A 16,382-nucleotide genomic window follows, 5' to 3' on the forward strand; every position below is an offset into this window, starting at 1 on the left:
TGTGCTCTTTTATGCGGCCGCCACTTCACCGTGGAATAAAAAATTGCCTCCTCGTCGAGCAATTGAATTGAACGGAAATTCTGTTTGCATATGTGAATAAAACATATGCAAAAAGTAGGCGAAATACGAACTGGCAAAAAAGGCGAAATGAGAACGGAGCAGAGCGACCCACTGGCCATCTGACATAAAGAAAAATTAATTTCGGTTTCTGTTATTCCGTACTCATTTTGTTTTTGGCTTATTTTAATATTTATGATTTACCTTATGCATGCGAAATGGCCAAATAAAAATTATGCACTTTGTTGGTTTTGTCCTGGCTATTTGTCCAAAAAATTTGTAATTAAAATTATTTCCAGGTGCGGCCCAATAAACAAACAAAACGATTGTCCTTAACAACAAAACAAACAGCCAAACAAACATGTATGTATTTTAAAAAATTACTAAAGTAATTGTTTTCAACTGTGCTTGACAGAAAAAACTGAAAAGGCCAATCAAATTTTAACCTGAATATCTACTGAAAAAACTAATATGCATTTTTTGGAAGATTTAATTTTAGATAATTATAAATAAGACAATAGAAAGATAATCCATACAGCATTATTAATTTTGTTTACCTACAAATCCATATAACAAAACAAGTCTTTTAAAATTGTTGAAATTAACAACTTTAAAACACCTAATTTATTTATACTTCAAGCTTAAGTCCAGAAAAAATTAGTTTTTTATAGTGGCTTTGCGTTTTTTTTAAATTTTAATTATATTTGATGAATAGCATTTGAATCTTGTTAATTTTTTAAATCTTGTTTTATACCTAATTAGATTTACAAAATATTAAAAAAAAGAAGGATTAGACAATAATTTTTTAAAAATTCCATTTAGGCTGTTGACTGGTAAGTCAAATTAACGCGATTCAAAAATACATTAAAATATGATTTAATAAAGCTATATTCAATTAAGGACAGAATGCTTGTATTTTTAAAACGACTACTAGTTTCGTAGAGCATTCATAAAGTTTCTCAAGCAGTAGATCAATCTTTTTTAAATATATATGAACATTTAAAGCGGACAAGCAAAATCATCACAAATGCGTCACAATGTGAGCCGGAAAATTTGTTTTTGCCTGATTTAAGCGGGCCCGACCATCAACAATGCACTTGAGGCGAGGTCGCGGCATTCAAGATAAGACACCCGCAACACTCACGCGCCACTCGGAAAGGCCAAGTGGATGCCACACATCCGGGGGCCAGTAGTTGTTCGGCTTGTTGCAACTCGCAGCCACTACAACGCCAGTTTTTCGGTCTAAAATTAAACGTGGAAGCACCGCCGCTTCCTGCTTGCCCCATCTTATCTGTGCATCCTTTCTCCTTCCTCTCGAGATTTCCTTCCGCCTTACGCCATTGAGTCGTAAAAGTTACAGTGTACAGAGCCCGTTAAAATTTGCATTTAAATTGCAACTGATTTCGGGGCAGAATATGGCCAATTCTCACACTTGCACAATTAGGGGATTTTCAACTAAACGAATCGTTCCACGGAAAGTGCCATCAACTCCCACTACGATTTCAATTGCCCCTGGTGACGCAACAAATATTTGCTCCAACCATTGGTAAACATAATTAGCATTTAATTAAAATAAAATTGCCCATCGATAGACAAGCAATTTGTGATTTGATTATTGAAATCAAATAAGACCGCCGCAAAGCCTTTTCGCTTGTGTAAATAGCCGCCGCTGCGAATTGGGAACAGGACAGATAAGGTCCTCCAACGCTGGAACCAGCTGATAACTGCGGAATATGGACGTTAAGTGTGCGATTGATTGGATTATGGCCCTTTGCAGCGGATGACATTTTATGGGTCAGTGATAGACAGCAAATTGGTTTTGTTTTGGTTTCGTTTCGTTTGCCTCTATTTTCGGATGCGGTATGGCCACCTGTTGCTGGGAATTGCTCTGCTGGCTCTGCACTTTGAGCAGGTGGTGCAAATTGAATTTAAAATTGCATTCCGCGCGTGGGAGGTGAACAAATATTAAGGGAAGAGATATTCAGTAAGCCCAACTGAGTCAGCTCAGAACGAGGGTGGATCGATCGCTTTCGCGGCTTGAAAAAGTCGTAAGCTGCTAGAAAGGTCTTTGGTTGCAGCTTTAGTTTTTTTTTTTTTAACAATTGATTAAAAAGGTCATTTCTCTTAGTACAGTATATAATATTTTTCAACTTTAAATAGAACCAGTCACATCACTTTAGATTTAATGCTAACATACATATCTGATTAAACCCTGAACTACTAAATAAAGAGAACGTTTTCAAGTTTATTTAAAACTAGGATCAGTTTTATTTTATGCTGAATTTAGAAGTGAGATTTAATTATAAAATTACATTTTTGTTAAACAACTGTTGTCTTCTGATTATGGATAACAATTTCACAGAATTGAAATATTAAAATAAAACAAGAAAGGAAAGCTAACTTCGGGCGGAGCCGAAGTTGATATACCCTTGCAGAATACTCTGTAAATTATATTTTCCAAAATTATTCATATGATGCATTCTTAATACTCATAAAAAATCCCAACTTCGTAACTTTAAAAACACCAAAGTTATGGCATTTCCGATCAATCAGTTATATGGCAGCTATAGGATATAGTCGGTCGATCCTTATGAAGTTTGGTAGGTCGGATTGATTGGCCAAAAATAAAACCCATAGAAAATCCCAACTTCCTAACTTTACAAACACCAAAGTTATGGCATTTCCGATCAATCAGTTATATGGCAGCTATAGGATATAGTCGGCCGATCCTTATAAAATTTGGTACGTCAAATTGATTGGCCAAATACAAAACACATAGAAAATCCCAACTTCCTAACTTTACAAACACCAAAGTTGTGGCATTTCCGATCGTTCAGTTATATGGCAGCTATACTATATAGTCGGCCGATCCTTATAAAATTTGGTACGTCAAATTGATTGGCCAAATGTAAAACCCATAGAAAATCCCAACTTCCTAACTTTAAAAACACCAAAGTTATTGCATTTCCGATCGTTCAGTTATATGGCAGCTATAGGATATAGTCGGCCGATCCCGGCCGTTCCGACTTATATACTGCGTGCAAAGGAAAGAAGAGTGTGTGCAAAGTTTCAATTCGATAGCTTTAAAACTGAGAGACTAGTTTGCGTAGAAACAGACAGACGGACAGACAGACGGACAGACGGACAGACGGACATGGCTATATCAACTCAGGAGGTGATCCTGATCAAGAATATATATACTTTATATGGTCGGAGATGTCTCCTTCACTGCGTTGCACACTTTTGACCAAAATTATAATACCCTCTGCAAGGGTATAAAAAAAGTGGCAGACAATTTCATACAAGATTTCATACTTTGGTTATCAAATTATAAACCCGCCCTCGCAACTTTTCCCATATTTTTTGTCGTTCAGATTGCTTTGTTATTTGTCAACCATTTATTGTTGAACAAATAAAACGTATCCGCCGCCCATATGGATGGTCGAAACACAATTGATTTATACGATGGGCGAATTTCGATATTAAAAGTGGCAAAGGAAATGTAAAAATGGGAAGAAAAATGTTGAACGGATTTTTATTTTCCTTGTTAAAATAATAAAATAGGTTTAAATACTGCTAGTGATAGATAAGATGGTTTAGTATATTATTATTTATTTATTTTTAAACTGGTATTTTAGTAATACATAATTTAATAATATTTCTTAAGAATATAGTCAAATATAAATTTAAATTTATTAAAAACTAAGTTTGCAAAAGTTCGAACATATCTGTACGCCTACACTAAAATCTCCTGATTAACATTATTATACCCTCTGCTAGGCAGTGCTGGGAAGCACCTAGATACTTCTACCTAGGTACGTACCTAGATCCATTTTGTAGAACTTAATTCATTACCAAAGTATAAAAGTCGCTTCCTTTTTTCTTACCTTGGTATTGATTTTGATAATACCTTGAAAAAAACTGAACTAATGTTTTACAAACAAGAAAGGAAAGCTAACTTCGGGCGGAGCCGAAGTTGATATACCCTATGTATGTTATGTTATGTACATTATATTCTCCAAAATTATTCATATGATGCATTCTTAATACTCTTAAAAAATCCCAACTTCCAAACTTTAAAAACACCAAAGTTATGGCATTTCCGATCAATCAGTTATATGGCAGCTATAGTATATAGTCGGCCGATCCTTATGAAATTTGGTAGGTCGGATTGACTAACCATATATAAAACCCATAGAAAATCCCAGCTTCCTAACTTTACAAACATCAAAGTTATGGCATTTCCGATCAATCAGTTATATGGCAGCTATAGGATATAGTCGGCTGATCCCGGCCGTTCCGACATATATACTGCGTGCAAAGGAAAGAAGGGTGTGTGCAAAGTTTCAATTCGATATCTTTAAACTGAGAGACTAGTTTCCGTAGAAACAGACAGACGGACATGCTTATATCAACTCGGGAGGTGATCCTGATCAAGAATATATATACTTTATAGGGTCGGAGAGGTCTCCTTCACTGCGTTGAACACTTTTGACCAAAATTATAATACCCTCTGCAAGGGAATAAAAGGTACCTTTCAGAGGGTATTTGTCGTTTTAGTTCCGTTTGTGATTAAATTAAATAAAGTTGAATGTTTTTATTGAACAATGGTAATATGGGAATGAAGTTGCGTTTATATAGACTATTAACACACATCTTAGTTTACTTACCTTGCAGCTGCGTTTTAAATACAATGATTTGCAAAGAAAACATAAACTTATTTTCACAGAACATGCATTACACATGTTTATTTGAGGGATTAAAATGTAAGTGAGTATTTAAGGCTAAACGTAGAAACTAAACAATTACAATACTGGAATGACAAACACTAAAAGAACCGTGAGTAAAACATGAACAATTTTGATAGAGCTGGAGGAGCTGAGCTGAGTTTCACACGAGGCGACCGCACATTGGCCGCTAAAGCTTGGTTACACTCAACAATCGTATCTAGGCTAGTCTATATCGCTTCAATTCACATAAATTACCTAAAACGAGAGTGGCTAGAGAAATGGATTTGGCAGGCACATCGAGCAGGTTACTCGATCCGTATAACTCCAGCTCCGACTCCACCACTGTGGGCGCACATGGGCGGCATAAAGGTCCATTTATCGGTCTCCGGATCATACACCTCCACGGTAGACAAATTTGACTCGCCGTCATAGCCGCCGATGGCCCAAAGTTTTCCCATGTTGGCAGCCAGGGCCACACGAGAACGTTTGCAATTCATGGGTGTCACCAGCTTCCAGGTGTCCGTCTGGGGCTCGTAGCACTCTACGGAGCGAAGGAATGAGTTGCCGCAGTAGCCGCCACAGACGTATATCTTCCCGTTTAGCGTTGCCACACCTAGTCGACATCGCCGGTTCAGCATGGGCGACATCTTCACCCAGACATCTTCGTTCTGGTCGTATCTCTCCACCGAGTCGAATATAGACAGTCCGTCATGCCCGCCAAGGGCGTACACATATCCATTTAGTTGGGTTACCCCACCAGCGGAACGATACTTCATCATTTGAGCAACCTGCGAGTGGAAATTATAAGACGGATCATTTTTCCCTCCATTCTAATGAAATAGACATTGACTCACCGTCTTCCAGGTGTTGGTCTTGGGGTAGTAAACCTCAACGGTATTCAGCGAGGTGACGCCGTCATATCCACCGCACACATAGATACAGTCATCCAGGGCGGCCACGCCCACTGCGCTGCGCTTGCAGAGCATGGCACAGCCTTGGGACCACTTGTTCTTGCGCGGATCGTAGACCTCGACGGTGGAGAGACGTTCGGTGCCATTGAAGCCACCAAAGGCGTACAACTTGCCATTCAGAACGGCCACGCCCACGCGAGATCTGTTGGCAAATTTGACATATAAGTATGGAAAAGAATGAAATAATGTTCCAAAACACCCACCTCATCATAGACATTTGTTCGCCCATTTTCCACTTTTTAGTAAGGGGGTCGTAAATCTCCACAGTGCTCACAGATTCACCGGTGCTGGCCAATCCTCCCACAGCGTATATTTGGCCCGTAAAGAACTCCCCGGACCGCTGCCGAGTACGGAAGCTCTGCAGCAGGCCCCTGCGCTCAGGCATAAGGTGAAAGTCCTTGGCCTCGTCCAGGAGATCGCGACACTGGTGCGAAGATCGGATGAGTTCTTCGCGTGCCACGCGATCCGCCAGAAACTGCGGCGAAAGCAGTGGCAGACGCACAGCAGCCAGCACCTGGGGGAAAAGATCGGAGCGCTTTTCCTCCGCGTACTTCACCCACTTCATACAGGCCTCGAAGATTACCTCCTCGGTACGGACGTTGAGCTCATCTCGGCGCATCAGCTCCAGGAGTTGGTCACAGTCCAGGGCGAGGAACTCCTCCGACTGCGACACTTTGGCAAAGTTTTGGTCGATGTACTTGTCGGCGGCGTCGATCAGCTGCCGGCAGATCATGGAGTCGGCGAAGGTGCGGATACCCAGGACGTTGTGCGGATGGAAGCGGGAGATCAGGAAGCTGGCGCAGGCGTCCCGGACGTTGGATAGCTGCAGGAACGAGGCGCCCACCATCAGGCTCTGCACATTCTGATTGTCGATGCGCACCTGACCGCTGTAAACGTAGTTGATGAGGCTCTCCAGGGCACTGGGCTCGATGGCGCTCTCCTTCATGGTGATCTCCTTGATCCGGCTCTCGGCCATGTTGTTAGTGAACATAGCGTAGAAGTACGGAATGGTGGCCGCCAGCACGACGCGGTGCGCGGAGAAGGTCTGATCTTCAACCTGTAATAATTCGTATGGGTTTATAATTAGACACCAGATAATGACCGTATCGCTGAGCTGGTGGTGATTGCTCTTTTCTGACCACCCACCTTCAGGGTGACATCGCACAGTTTGCCAAGTCTACGGATCTCCTTGAACAGCGGAAAGCTGTCGCCGAATAGCTGCTCATGCTTGTAAACAAAGTACTGATCCTCCAGTTGGCTATTATCACTCAAATCCATCACTACCGCGGATGAAGAAAATGATAAGGGACACAGTAGAGATGCCAAAAGTTTGCTTACTGCAGTGCTGAGGGTGAGCTACCACCGATACAATAGTTATCGATAGTTAAGGCTGGTGCGATAGTTGTTAATTGTTAGTAAGCCCAGTATTAAAGCTAACAAATGGCTTCCAAAATAAAAAACTTAAAAGCATTTTGACGAAGATTACATTTGCGAAGATTAAATTTTCAGACATGTGGCTTTATAATTTTGATTTGCCTACCTTTTGCATATATTTTACACAAGGTATTTGGCTGAAGCGTGATGTTTTAAAAGCTATTTAATAAGTAATGATGTTTTTTCAGTAGAATAATATCGTTTACTGCTACATTTATTAAGTAATTACATATTATTCACATTCATTTTTATTAAAAAATTTAACTTTTAAGTCTTGTCAACACCTTCTTACGGAAATTTGGGCATCTCTAATTTGGCTACGATGACAGCCCTATCAGCTGTTAGTGTGGCACCACCAGTGTTTTCTTCACTCGAACTGATTTAGGGTCCAAAGCAATTTCCCAACAATCTAGTTTGCTGACAGGAAAATCGCCAAGATACAAAACTAAGAAGTAGATGGTCGAACAGCGATTAAATGCAAGGTCACGCAGTAAGCAAGTAACATGGACACAGCATCACAGAGGGAATCCCAGGTCAGTGGAAAGGTGTCACTAAAATTGCTGATGACGTCTCATCTTGCTATTTGCATTTGCAGAAGAACGCGAATCCAATCGAGGCGCTGAGCAAAGATGAAATCATCAGCAAATACAAAGGCCTGCTCAACATTGCCAAGAAAGCAAAGCAGGCAAAGGATGGTGAGTATAATAGAAAAAGATTTGCGGAAGAACTTTCAACACCTTTATTTACTGTCCCACATTTAGAACTCACCGAAGAAAATCGTCTTCTCAAGGAGGCCCTTAAGCGGGCGGCGGAAAAGCAGAGCAGCCTGCCAGTCATGCAGGAGATGGTTCAAGACTTCACCGACAAGAACCTAATTCTGACTGAACAAGTTAACACCCTGAAGCGAAAGACGAAGGAGGATGCCGATCGCCTGGCGCAATTCGAGATTGAGAACGAGAGTCTGAAGCGCCAGCTAGGGCGGCTGAGTGACGAGAACGATGTCCTTCTTGCGGATGTGGATCGCATGGAGAAGGCCATGCAACAGGTCAATGCCCTGGGCAACGAGCAGCGCAAGAACCTGGAACTGTTAGAAGTGGACATTGTCAAGATAAAGGAAGCGGAGGCAGAAAACGCCAGTCTTCGCCAGCAACTGGTCGCGGTGACCGAAGAGTCGAACCTGCAGCAGCAGAAGTACCAAAGCCTCAAGGAGCTTAACTCTGAGCAGCGTAAAAAGTTCAACTCCCTTAAGGATCGCTTCATTGACGTCTACCGCAAGTTGAAGAACCTCAAAGAATGCAAGTGCGTGCTCTTGGAGACCCAACACGAGTACGCCGCCTCTGTGTCTAAGTGGCAGGTGGAGATCATCAAGGCGTCACAGCTCCTTTGTGGAAAGCTGTCGTCCTTACAGGCTGAAAACGAAAAACTGAAGCAGGACACTGAAATGGCAGTAAATGCGCGTAGCAATAATGACGTTGGAATCGATTGCAAGCGATTGTTGCAAAGGATTCAAGAACTGGACCGCCTGGCAAAAATAGTGAAGCAGCAGAGGAGTCATTTGGATGTGGAGCGTCTTCTAAAGAAATTGAGTGCCATCGAACAGTTGGCTAGCATTGTCAAAGAACAGCAAAGAGTGGACCAGGTACAATTCGCCGTAGTAACAAGAGAGCAGCAGAAGAACGAGAACCATTCCAGCAACCTGAACGTTAGCTTTTTCCAGGCCAAACTTAATCAGATGCAATGCCTTGTTCAAGTCATCGAAAAGGAGCGTAATAATCAGCAGAAAAAGTTGCAGGATCTGGAAGCCATCTGCATAGAATTGCGCCAACACAACGAGGACTTGCTCACTCGCTTCCACCTCAAGGAGCAGGAGCATGGTGAGTTGCTAACCGAGATGCGGGAATTAAACGAGGCGCTGAAAGGACGCGGTGATGCCATCTCCCGCCTCCAAGAGCAGCACGAAGCTGCAGTCAAACGTCAGCGGGACTTGGAGGCCCAATTAACCGGAAGTCAGCAGGCGGCGCAGGAGAAGTCTCAGAAGATAAACCAACTCCAGAGTCGGCTTGAGGAATTGGAACAGGCCAATGCTGATGCCCAGAGTGACGTCCTCTCCACATCCACAATATCACGAGCCGAGGAACTAAGTCGTTTGCGAGAACTAGACGAGGGCTACGAGGAGAAGTACCACAAACTGAGGGCCTTGGCTGCCAAGCTGAAAAAGAAGCTGCAGGAGCAGACGCAGCAACTGAAGGAAATGGAACAGAGCGGGGCCTTGAAGCAGGAATTGGAGGCGGTAAAACTGGCCCAGGTCCAACTGCAACAGGACCTTAACGCTGCGCGAGCTGAAAACCAGAAGCTAAGGTCCAAGGAAAAAACCAAGCACTCAAGTGTCCTCAACCTGGAGATCGAAGCAGCCGAAAAATCCCTTACCGAAGTTAGTGCCAAGCTGATGGCCAAGTCAAGTGAGCTGGATGCTGTCAGGGAATCGCTGGCCAGCAAGGAAAATACTATTGTCCAGCTGCGGAAGGAAATCGCCATTCTGGAAGAGGCCAAAAACGGAGAGGCGGCTCACTCCCAACAGCTAAAAGAACAGATTGATCGCATGCAGGTGCAGGTCAAGGACGCCGTTTACAGTAAGCAGCAGGCGCTCACTCAGAACAAGGATTTGGAGCAGGGTGTTGAAAAGGCCAGGCTGGAGTCGGAGCAATTGCGTCTCCAACTGGCGGAAAGTGCACAGCAGTATGAATGCAGGTTAAGTGCGGCCACCCAGCAACTTACAACGCGAACAGACGAGCTTGAGGTGCATTTGACGGAACAAAAGCGATTGGAGACGGCTCTTCGAAATGCAGAACGGGCCCAGGATGATCTAAGAGTGGAGTACACCGAATACAAGCTAAAGGCACAGTCAGTGTTGCGCAAAAACCAAAGTAAGGGCTCTAACCGGGAACAAGAGCTGGAAGAGGAGTTAGTCGGCCTTCGGGAAAGTGAACGCAATCTGCGGGCCAGCAACGATGAAAAAGCTGCACGCCTGGCCCAGATGGACGGTCAGATAGAGGCACTGAGGCAGGACAACGCTGATCTGCAAAAGCGCATCAAAGAGCTCTTGTCACTGGTGGACGAATTACGTCAGCAAAACGACCTTCTATCGCTGGAGAACCAACGCCAACTGCAATTCCAACACGACCTGATGCAGCAGCATCGCCAGCAAGTTGATCAACTGGACGCCGGACACCAGTTGCAACTAAAGCAGGTGCAGCAACAGTTGGAGGAGGCACAGCAAAAGCAGATTAACGTGTCCCAACATAGCAGTGCTTCCGCCGTGAGTGGAGAGCCCAGTCCGGAACAGGCTAAGATTGATTACTTGCTCATGGACCACGAACCAGGTTTAGATAACCATGTTGGCGATACCTCCCTGGGCCAACTGGCTGCTCAGCGAAAGATATCCACTGCCTCGAGACGCTCACACGACTTCATGCCGCTTGACGAGCTGCTCAACACTTCTATGAACCAAATAACCAGTGACACTGTAACTACCATCTCCAATTTCGGACGCAGTGTTTCCCAGCAGGAGGATGAAGAAGCGGAACTGGCCGCACGCGGGGACTTTTCCGTCCAGAGTGCTCAACTCCAGGCCACAAAGGAACGTTTGGGTATACAAGAAAGTCGCGTCAAGCACTTGACTTCCCTGTTGGCTGAGAATGAACAGGATCTGGCAAAATTGACGCAGATGAACGACATGCTTAAGGAGGAATTGCGTCGGCAAGAGCGTTCTGAGGAGCGGGAACAGCACATGCACAACTCCGAGTATTTGAAGAACGTCTTCTTAAAGGTGGGGATATCTAGTTTTACTTTCTGGCACTTTTAGTAAAAGCCGTTCAATTTTTGTTTATATTCATTGGTCAAATTCCAGTTCCTTACACTAAACAATGTGGATGAGCGCCAACGTTTGGTTCCCGTGCTTAATACAATTCTCCGTTTGAGTCGCAACGAGATGGAGATGCTCAACTCTGTAGCCAAAGGACAGAAGGGTAGCTATTAGCTTACAAATAATTTTATGGATCCCCTTTCTTATACTCGCATTTTTTTCTTTCAGTGTCTTCAGATGGCAGCAGTCGCAGCTGGACGGGATTCCTTTCCGCGTGGAGTGGAGGAGGCGGCCCCAATAACAACAACTAGCTATCATCATAATCTTTTTTGGTATAGTTGCATGTGAATAGTCGCCAGTCTTTTATCACTTGCATAGCATACATTCTGTAAATCTTGTACACTTTCTTTTGTATTGATGTATTTTAAAATTGCCCGTTGCTATTTGGCACACCGTACTTTGTACACTTGATATATGTTCATATCTGTTGTATTGAGTGCCCTTTACAGCACTCTCTGAGCAATACACACATTGCAGATTGAAGTCCTTCTCGGTTCAAGAAAAATCATTATTTTTTAAATAGTTTCTTTAATTTGAAATTCTATTACGATATAGATCAGACTATAAATCAGATGCATTGTCTATAAATTAGTATTCCATTACTTGTATTGTATGTACTATATATAAATAGGATCGGTAATTATGCATACATTTACACTTATGAACGGTGTATATTGTTCACACACAATATAAAATATAATTAACATAAACCTAACATACAATATATTAAAACCAAAACTGAGTAAATCAAATTAAATTTAAAATTTGGGACTTGGTTGAATACATGCGACAAAAAATTGAAGATCACAAGTCGAATAACTACTTAAAGACTAATCAGTAATGTGAACCTGGATCGCATCCCATGCTGATCTATTGCCAAACTCCTGCATAGTTTCCAACCAGGGTGGCCGGCAACGGTCCACCCGCTGCAAAAAGGCGCATCCTAGTGCTATCGTAGCAGTGAGTGTAGATTGCGGGCACATACTTAACCTGCTGGAAACCATCCATCTCGTCCTCTGGGTACTGCGATTCATAAGAAAGACGAACATTAATGGCTATTGTCCAGCTGTTTGCCCATTTGTTTCTATATGATTTACTGCACCAGTTTATAATAAAAAAACTGAAATACTACTTTGTCTTCCGACTACTAAGAGTGCATAACCGTATCACATCCACTTACCACAATTCCCTTGCTGCACTTGAGGGCAACGGTGCGCGAGGCATTCACACTGCTCTCCAGATATTTTCCTGCGCGGATGTCATAGAACAGAAGCATTCCCAGCCCAGTGCCCACTGTCAGCAGGTTGCCTTCAAAGGAGGTGGCCCTGATGCCGCAACCACTGTAGCGGGATGTAATCTTTTTGATGGTCTGCAACGTTCGAGCGTCCAGCAGGATGGTGTACGAACGACATCCCACTGCATACAGGCCATCGCTGTGGTAGGCGATGCTTACGTTGTCCTGGCAGTTTGGCAGCTTGCGGGAGAGCGTCTGCTTGAAAGTCTCCGCGTTGAAGATGTGAATGTAGCCGTTTAGGGAGAGGGCGGCGATCTCCTTAAACTCCTTGTTGAAGCAAAGAGAGCGGATCTGGGGAAGAGCAGAATGTGAAATTACTCCAATGATGTGCAGCTCTCAACTCACCCTCTGGGCAGTGCGAACTTCCTTAACACTAAGAGGATGGATTGTGGCAAAGGTGGGACAGGCCTCCTCGCCGCCGTCCGGGAACTCCATGTGGTCCTCGTTGATGCGCCACAGAGCCATACGCGAGTCTTTTGACCCGGACACAAGAAACTGGTCATCCAGCCAACACATTCCCATGATAAGGTCGCGGTGCCCACCCTCGCCCACGCATACGGGGTCCAGCGTGGGCAGGCGGTACACGGCGATGTCGGAGGAGTTTCGCGCGCCGGTGGCCAGGAAGGAACGGCTGGGCGACAGCTCGATGGCATGTAGCCCACCCTGTACCTCTGGGTGGTTCGCCCGGCTGTTGGAAAGCGTAGGGATTGCGTCCACCCGCCTCATGTTTACGTCGTAGACGAGCAGCTTATTGCACTTGGTTCCGAATACCACTTGCCGGCTGCTCAGCCACTTGGAGCAGAAGACCTTGTTGATGTAGCCCAGGCTGATCTGAGTTTCGCGCAGCATGTCGTGGGTGAGTACATAGCGGCTGGTGTACTCCACATTGACGCTTCGCCGCTGCAGGAAAATATGGGACAAAGTTCACATTAGCAATGCAATTACTGTAATTCCAGACACAATACCCACATCTCGCAGGCCGCTCTCCCGGCTGCGGAGGTAGTCGCATAGGTTGTAGGACGTGTTCAGGACCTCCTCCTGCTGCTGGGGCGTCTCCTCGTCGCTGCCCGAGTCCTCGTAGGTGACGAAGTCGTCCGGCTTGTCCGGTTTCCGCCTGCGCTCCTGGCGCATCGCCCGCTGCTTGGCCCTGCGCTCTTCCAGCCGCGAGGTCACGTGACAGGACGGGTAGGTGCCCACGACACTGTCGCGGATGGTTCTCACCATGCCATTGAACATCTTGAGGCGGTTGTTTAATCCGATTTGTTGTCTTTTTCTTTACTAGTTATCATCCGTGCAAACAAAAATGGTGGTGCGTAGACTAGAGCGGAGCTGACTGGTTCCGAGTCAAACACAGCGGAACTGATAGTTCCGCCGGAACGATAGGGCGAAGATGTCGCTCATCAATAGTAATGATAATTATTAAATCGATATAATTAATTGTTAAAAAACAATTAGTCCAAACGGGTTTTGTTGATAAAAATATCAATAAAAATATGTACCAATTATCAAGGCCCGAAAATAATAATTCGGGTTTCAAACAACGGACTGTCGTTTCCATTGCCATCGGTTAGTCTGACGATAGGCCATCTCTGACACGCCCGGTTTTCTATACTCTCTCATAATCAGCTGACGCGATTGAAGTGGTGACTTTGTTTGTAAATAAAATGAACTACAACGCCAAGCGTGTGATGCGCCAAAACTCAGTTTGCATAGGGTCCAACGACCTGGCTTCATCGCCGATAATGGTAGGACCTGCCCCGCCCTCGGCGCCCAGCACTCCGCAGCTGCAGACCACGGAGGACATCAAGCCACTTCTTGTGCAGCGCCAGGTTATCCTGCTGCAGAGCGGCAGCATTCCGCCGAATCCCTCTCCACAGCAGGTGACCATAGCTGGACAAAATGCAGCAGGCGGCGCCAGTGGGAGCAACGTTTCCAACGTCCAGATTCCCGACGATGCGCCCGTCTCACTTCTCACGGAGATTGCCGACATCATGCGGAGCTTTGGCGATAGCGATCAGCCGAGAACGGCAAGCGTTAAGCTGGTGGAGCAGATTCTGCAGCAACAACTGCGCGGCATCTTCAATGAGGCCTCCTTGGTGGCCATGCGCCGCAAGCAGAATCCTTGTCCCTCGCAGGCGGACTTTGAGTTTCTGATGCGCAACCATCCCGTGAAAATTGCGCGCATGCGGAAGCACCTTAAGGATATGCGGATTCTCAAGCGTTTCCTCAGCATCCGCACGGGAAGGCCACAGGACTTTATGGATGACCTAGAGCAGCAGGAAGAGGACGAGGAGCTGGCCATCGATGTGCACGAGCTGCATGATGAGGATCGCATGCGTAGGCTGTTTCGCGCCGATCGCATCTCGCAGATCCTTACCGGCCAGCAGTACCTGGAGTTTAACGAGGCGCGCAAGACATCGTTCTACTGTCGGCACGGAGAGAAGATCAAGAACAAGTTCCGGCGCTTTCTCGACCTGCCCGCCGACCTGCGCATCCCCACGCCGACGATGAATATATTGGCCTATTTGGCCCATGAGACCATAGCCGCCATTGTTGACTATTCGATTCTAACGCGTCTAAACTCGAGCAACCGTGTGACCGAGCCCTACAGCCGGGTGACCTCCGCTGGCGGCAGTCCGGCAATGATGCACGTCTGTCCCGAGGTCACCCAGGGGCGGGGTATGGAAGTCGTCAAACCCATCGGTGTCCCGGAAATCCACGAGGCCATGCGCCGTTTCCGGCAAATGAGCAACAGAAAGATTGGACGGTATCGCAACTCTTGCGACATCGATTTTCGACGCAGCTTTCTAGCCATTTAATATGTATATTTTCATTTGCTGCAATAGAGAGATTTAAACAAAATGCTTGCCTAGAATCAAAATCATAAAGGCATCATAATAAATGTCTACATTAGTTTAGACTATTCATTTTACAAATTGAATCCACTTTTTTTATATCTTCTGTAGATAACGTTACATTTTAATTACAAACATTATTCAAAAATAAAAGTCAGTGGTTTTAATTGGCAAATCATTTGAGCTCTGCTGACAGAATCACTGTTTTTATACCCTTGCAGAGGTTATTATAATTTTGGTCAGAAGTTTGTAACGCAGTGAAGGAGACTTTTCCGACCCCATAAAAGTATATATATTCTTGATCAGGATCAATAGGGGAGTCGATATAGTCATGTCCGTCTGTTTCAATACCGTTTGCGAGCTCAGTTTAAAAGCTAGCGATCTAAAACTTTCTAAGTCGTCCTAAAACAAGTGTAAGCAGATCAAGTTTGAAAACCGCCCCGATCGGATGTCTATATCCTATAGCTCCCATAGGAACAATCGGATATAACTTGCAAGAATGGAAGATATTTCGCGCAGTGTAAAAGCTATTGACATAAATCTTTCCAAATCTAATTTTTTTCTGCATACATTGATTAGGGAAAAAGCGCGTGGCGATCGGACGTCTATATCCTATAGCTTCCATAGAAACAATATGTACACCTTATTCCTTTCGCTACTTTTTCAGTTTTACCAAAGACCAATATAAACTTATATTGGTCTTTGGTTTTACCAATTTCAGCAAAGTCTGCAAGGGTATTAAAACTTCGTCTTGCCGAAGTTAGCTTCCGTCCTCGTTATACATACATATGTACATACATAAATCGATAAGTTGTGCTCTGCAAATAAATCGCATAGAGCGATTTTATACCATTGTCATTTTTATACCATTGCAGAGGGAATTATAATTTCAGTCAAAAGTTTGCAACGCAATGAAGGAGACATTTCCGACCCTATAAAGTATAAATATACTTGATCAGGATCGCGTCCTGAGTTGATATAAGCATGTCCGTCTGTCCGTCTGTCTGTTTCTACGCGGGATCGGCCGACTATATCCTATAGCCGCTATATAACTGATTGATCGGAAATGCCATAACTTTTGTGTTTGTAAAGTTAGGAAGTTGGGATTTTTGTTAGCTT

At 44.4% G+C, this 16,382-nt stretch overlaps 4 protein-coding genes across 4 annotated transcripts; 2 read left to right on the forward strand and 2 right to left on the reverse strand.

Moving 5' to 3' along the window:
- Nucleotides 1–4,774: 4,774 nt before the first annotated feature.
- LOC108040509 (kelch-like protein 18) lies at nucleotides 4,775–7,086 on the reverse strand. Its single transcript, XM_017118010.1, has 4 exons — nucleotides 6,905–7,086; nucleotides 5,962–6,815; nucleotides 5,642–5,900; nucleotides 4,775–5,575 (listed from the first exon to the last, which is right to left on the reverse strand). Exons 1-4 carry the CDS (start codon nucleotides 7,034–7,036, stop codon nucleotides 5,093–5,095), a joined length of 1,728 nt encoding a protein of 575 aa, XP_016973499.1. The 5' UTR covers nucleotides 7,037–7,086; the 3' UTR covers nucleotides 4,775–5,092.
- Nucleotides 7,087–7,548: 462 nt separating this feature from the next.
- LOC108040493 (GRIP and coiled-coil domain-containing protein 2) lies at nucleotides 7,549–11,691 on the forward strand. The gene is made up of 5 exons (XM_017117984.2): nucleotides 7,549–7,725; nucleotides 7,788–7,887; nucleotides 7,954–11,018; nucleotides 11,100–11,217; nucleotides 11,283–11,691. The coding sequence occupies exons 1-5, from the start codon at nucleotides 7,696–7,698 to the stop codon at nucleotides 11,363–11,365; spliced, it is 3,396 nt and encodes a 1,131-aa protein (XP_016973473.2). The 5' UTR covers nucleotides 7,549–7,695; the 3' UTR covers nucleotides 11,366–11,691.
- On the reverse strand, nucleotides 11,677–13,756 carry LOC108040501 (DDB1- and CUL4-associated factor 12). Its single transcript, XM_017117997.2, has 4 exons — nucleotides 13,378–13,756; nucleotides 12,754–13,308; nucleotides 12,295–12,699; nucleotides 11,677–12,137 (listed from the first exon to the last, which is right to left on the reverse strand). The coding sequence occupies exons 1-4, from the start codon at nucleotides 13,642–13,644 to the stop codon at nucleotides 11,985–11,987; spliced, it is 1,380 nt and encodes a 459-aa protein (XP_016973486.1). The 5' UTR covers nucleotides 13,645–13,756; the 3' UTR covers nucleotides 11,677–11,984.
- A 255-nt stretch (nucleotides 13,757–14,011) lies between these two features.
- On the forward strand, nucleotides 14,012–15,416 carry LOC108040485 (transcription initiation protein SPT3 homolog). The gene has a single exon (XM_017117973.2). The coding sequence runs from the start codon at nucleotides 14,073–14,075 to the stop codon at nucleotides 15,225–15,227; it is 1,155 nt and encodes a 384-aa protein (XP_016973462.1). The 5' UTR covers nucleotides 14,012–14,072; the 3' UTR covers nucleotides 15,228–15,416.
- The last annotated feature ends 966 nt before the right edge of the window (nucleotides 15,417–16,382 follow it).

Source organism: Drosophila rhopaloa, unplaced genomic scaffold, assembly GCF_018152115.1.
Source record: "Drosophila rhopaloa isolate 14029-0021.01 unplaced genomic scaffold, ASM1815211v1 contig_155, whole genome shotgun sequence".
NCBI lineage: Eukaryota > Metazoa > Arthropoda > Insecta > Diptera > Drosophilidae > Drosophila > Drosophila rhopaloa.

Bases quoted from the DNA above. Each gene is read 5' to 3' on its own strand.
- LOC108040493 (XM_017117984.2), top strand. From the start codon at position 7,696: ATGGACACAGCATCACAGAGGGAATCCCAG. The intron at 7,888-7,953 runs GTGAGTATAATA...TCCCACATTTAG, and splicing joins AGCAAAGCAGGCAAAGGATG to AACTCACCGAAGAAAATCGT. The intron at 11,218-11,282 runs GTAGCTATTAGC...TTTTTCTTTCAG, and splicing joins TGTAGCCAAAGGACAGAAGG to TGTCTTCAGATGGCAGCAGT.
- LOC108040509 (XM_017118010.1), bottom strand. From the start codon at position 7,036: ATGGATTTGAGTGATAATAGCCAACTGGAGGATCAGTACTTTGTTTAC. The intron at 6,816-6,904 runs GTGGGTGGTCAG...GAATTATTACAG, and splicing joins TGTGCGATGTCACCCTGAAG to GTTGAAGATCAGACCTTCTC. The intron at 5,901-5,961 runs GTGGGTGTTTTG...ATTTGCCAACAG, and splicing joins GAACAAATGTCTATGATGAG to ATCTCGCGTGGGCGTGGCCG.
- LOC108040501 (XM_017117997.2), bottom strand. From the start codon at position 13,644: ATGTTCAATGGCATGGTGAGAACCATCCGCGACAGTGTCGTGGGCACC. The intron at 12,700-12,753 runs GTGAGTTGAGAG...GCTCTTCCCCAG, and splicing joins AAGTTCGCACTGCCCAGAGG to ATCCGCTCTCTTTGCTTCAA. The intron at 12,138-12,294 runs GTAAGTGGATGT...TATGAATCGCAG, and splicing joins AGTGCAGCAAGGGAATTGTG to TACCCAGAGGACGAGATGGA.
- LOC108040485 (XM_017117973.2), top strand. From the start codon at position 14,073: ATGAACTACAACGCCAAGCGTGTGATGCGCCAAAACTCAGTTTGCATA.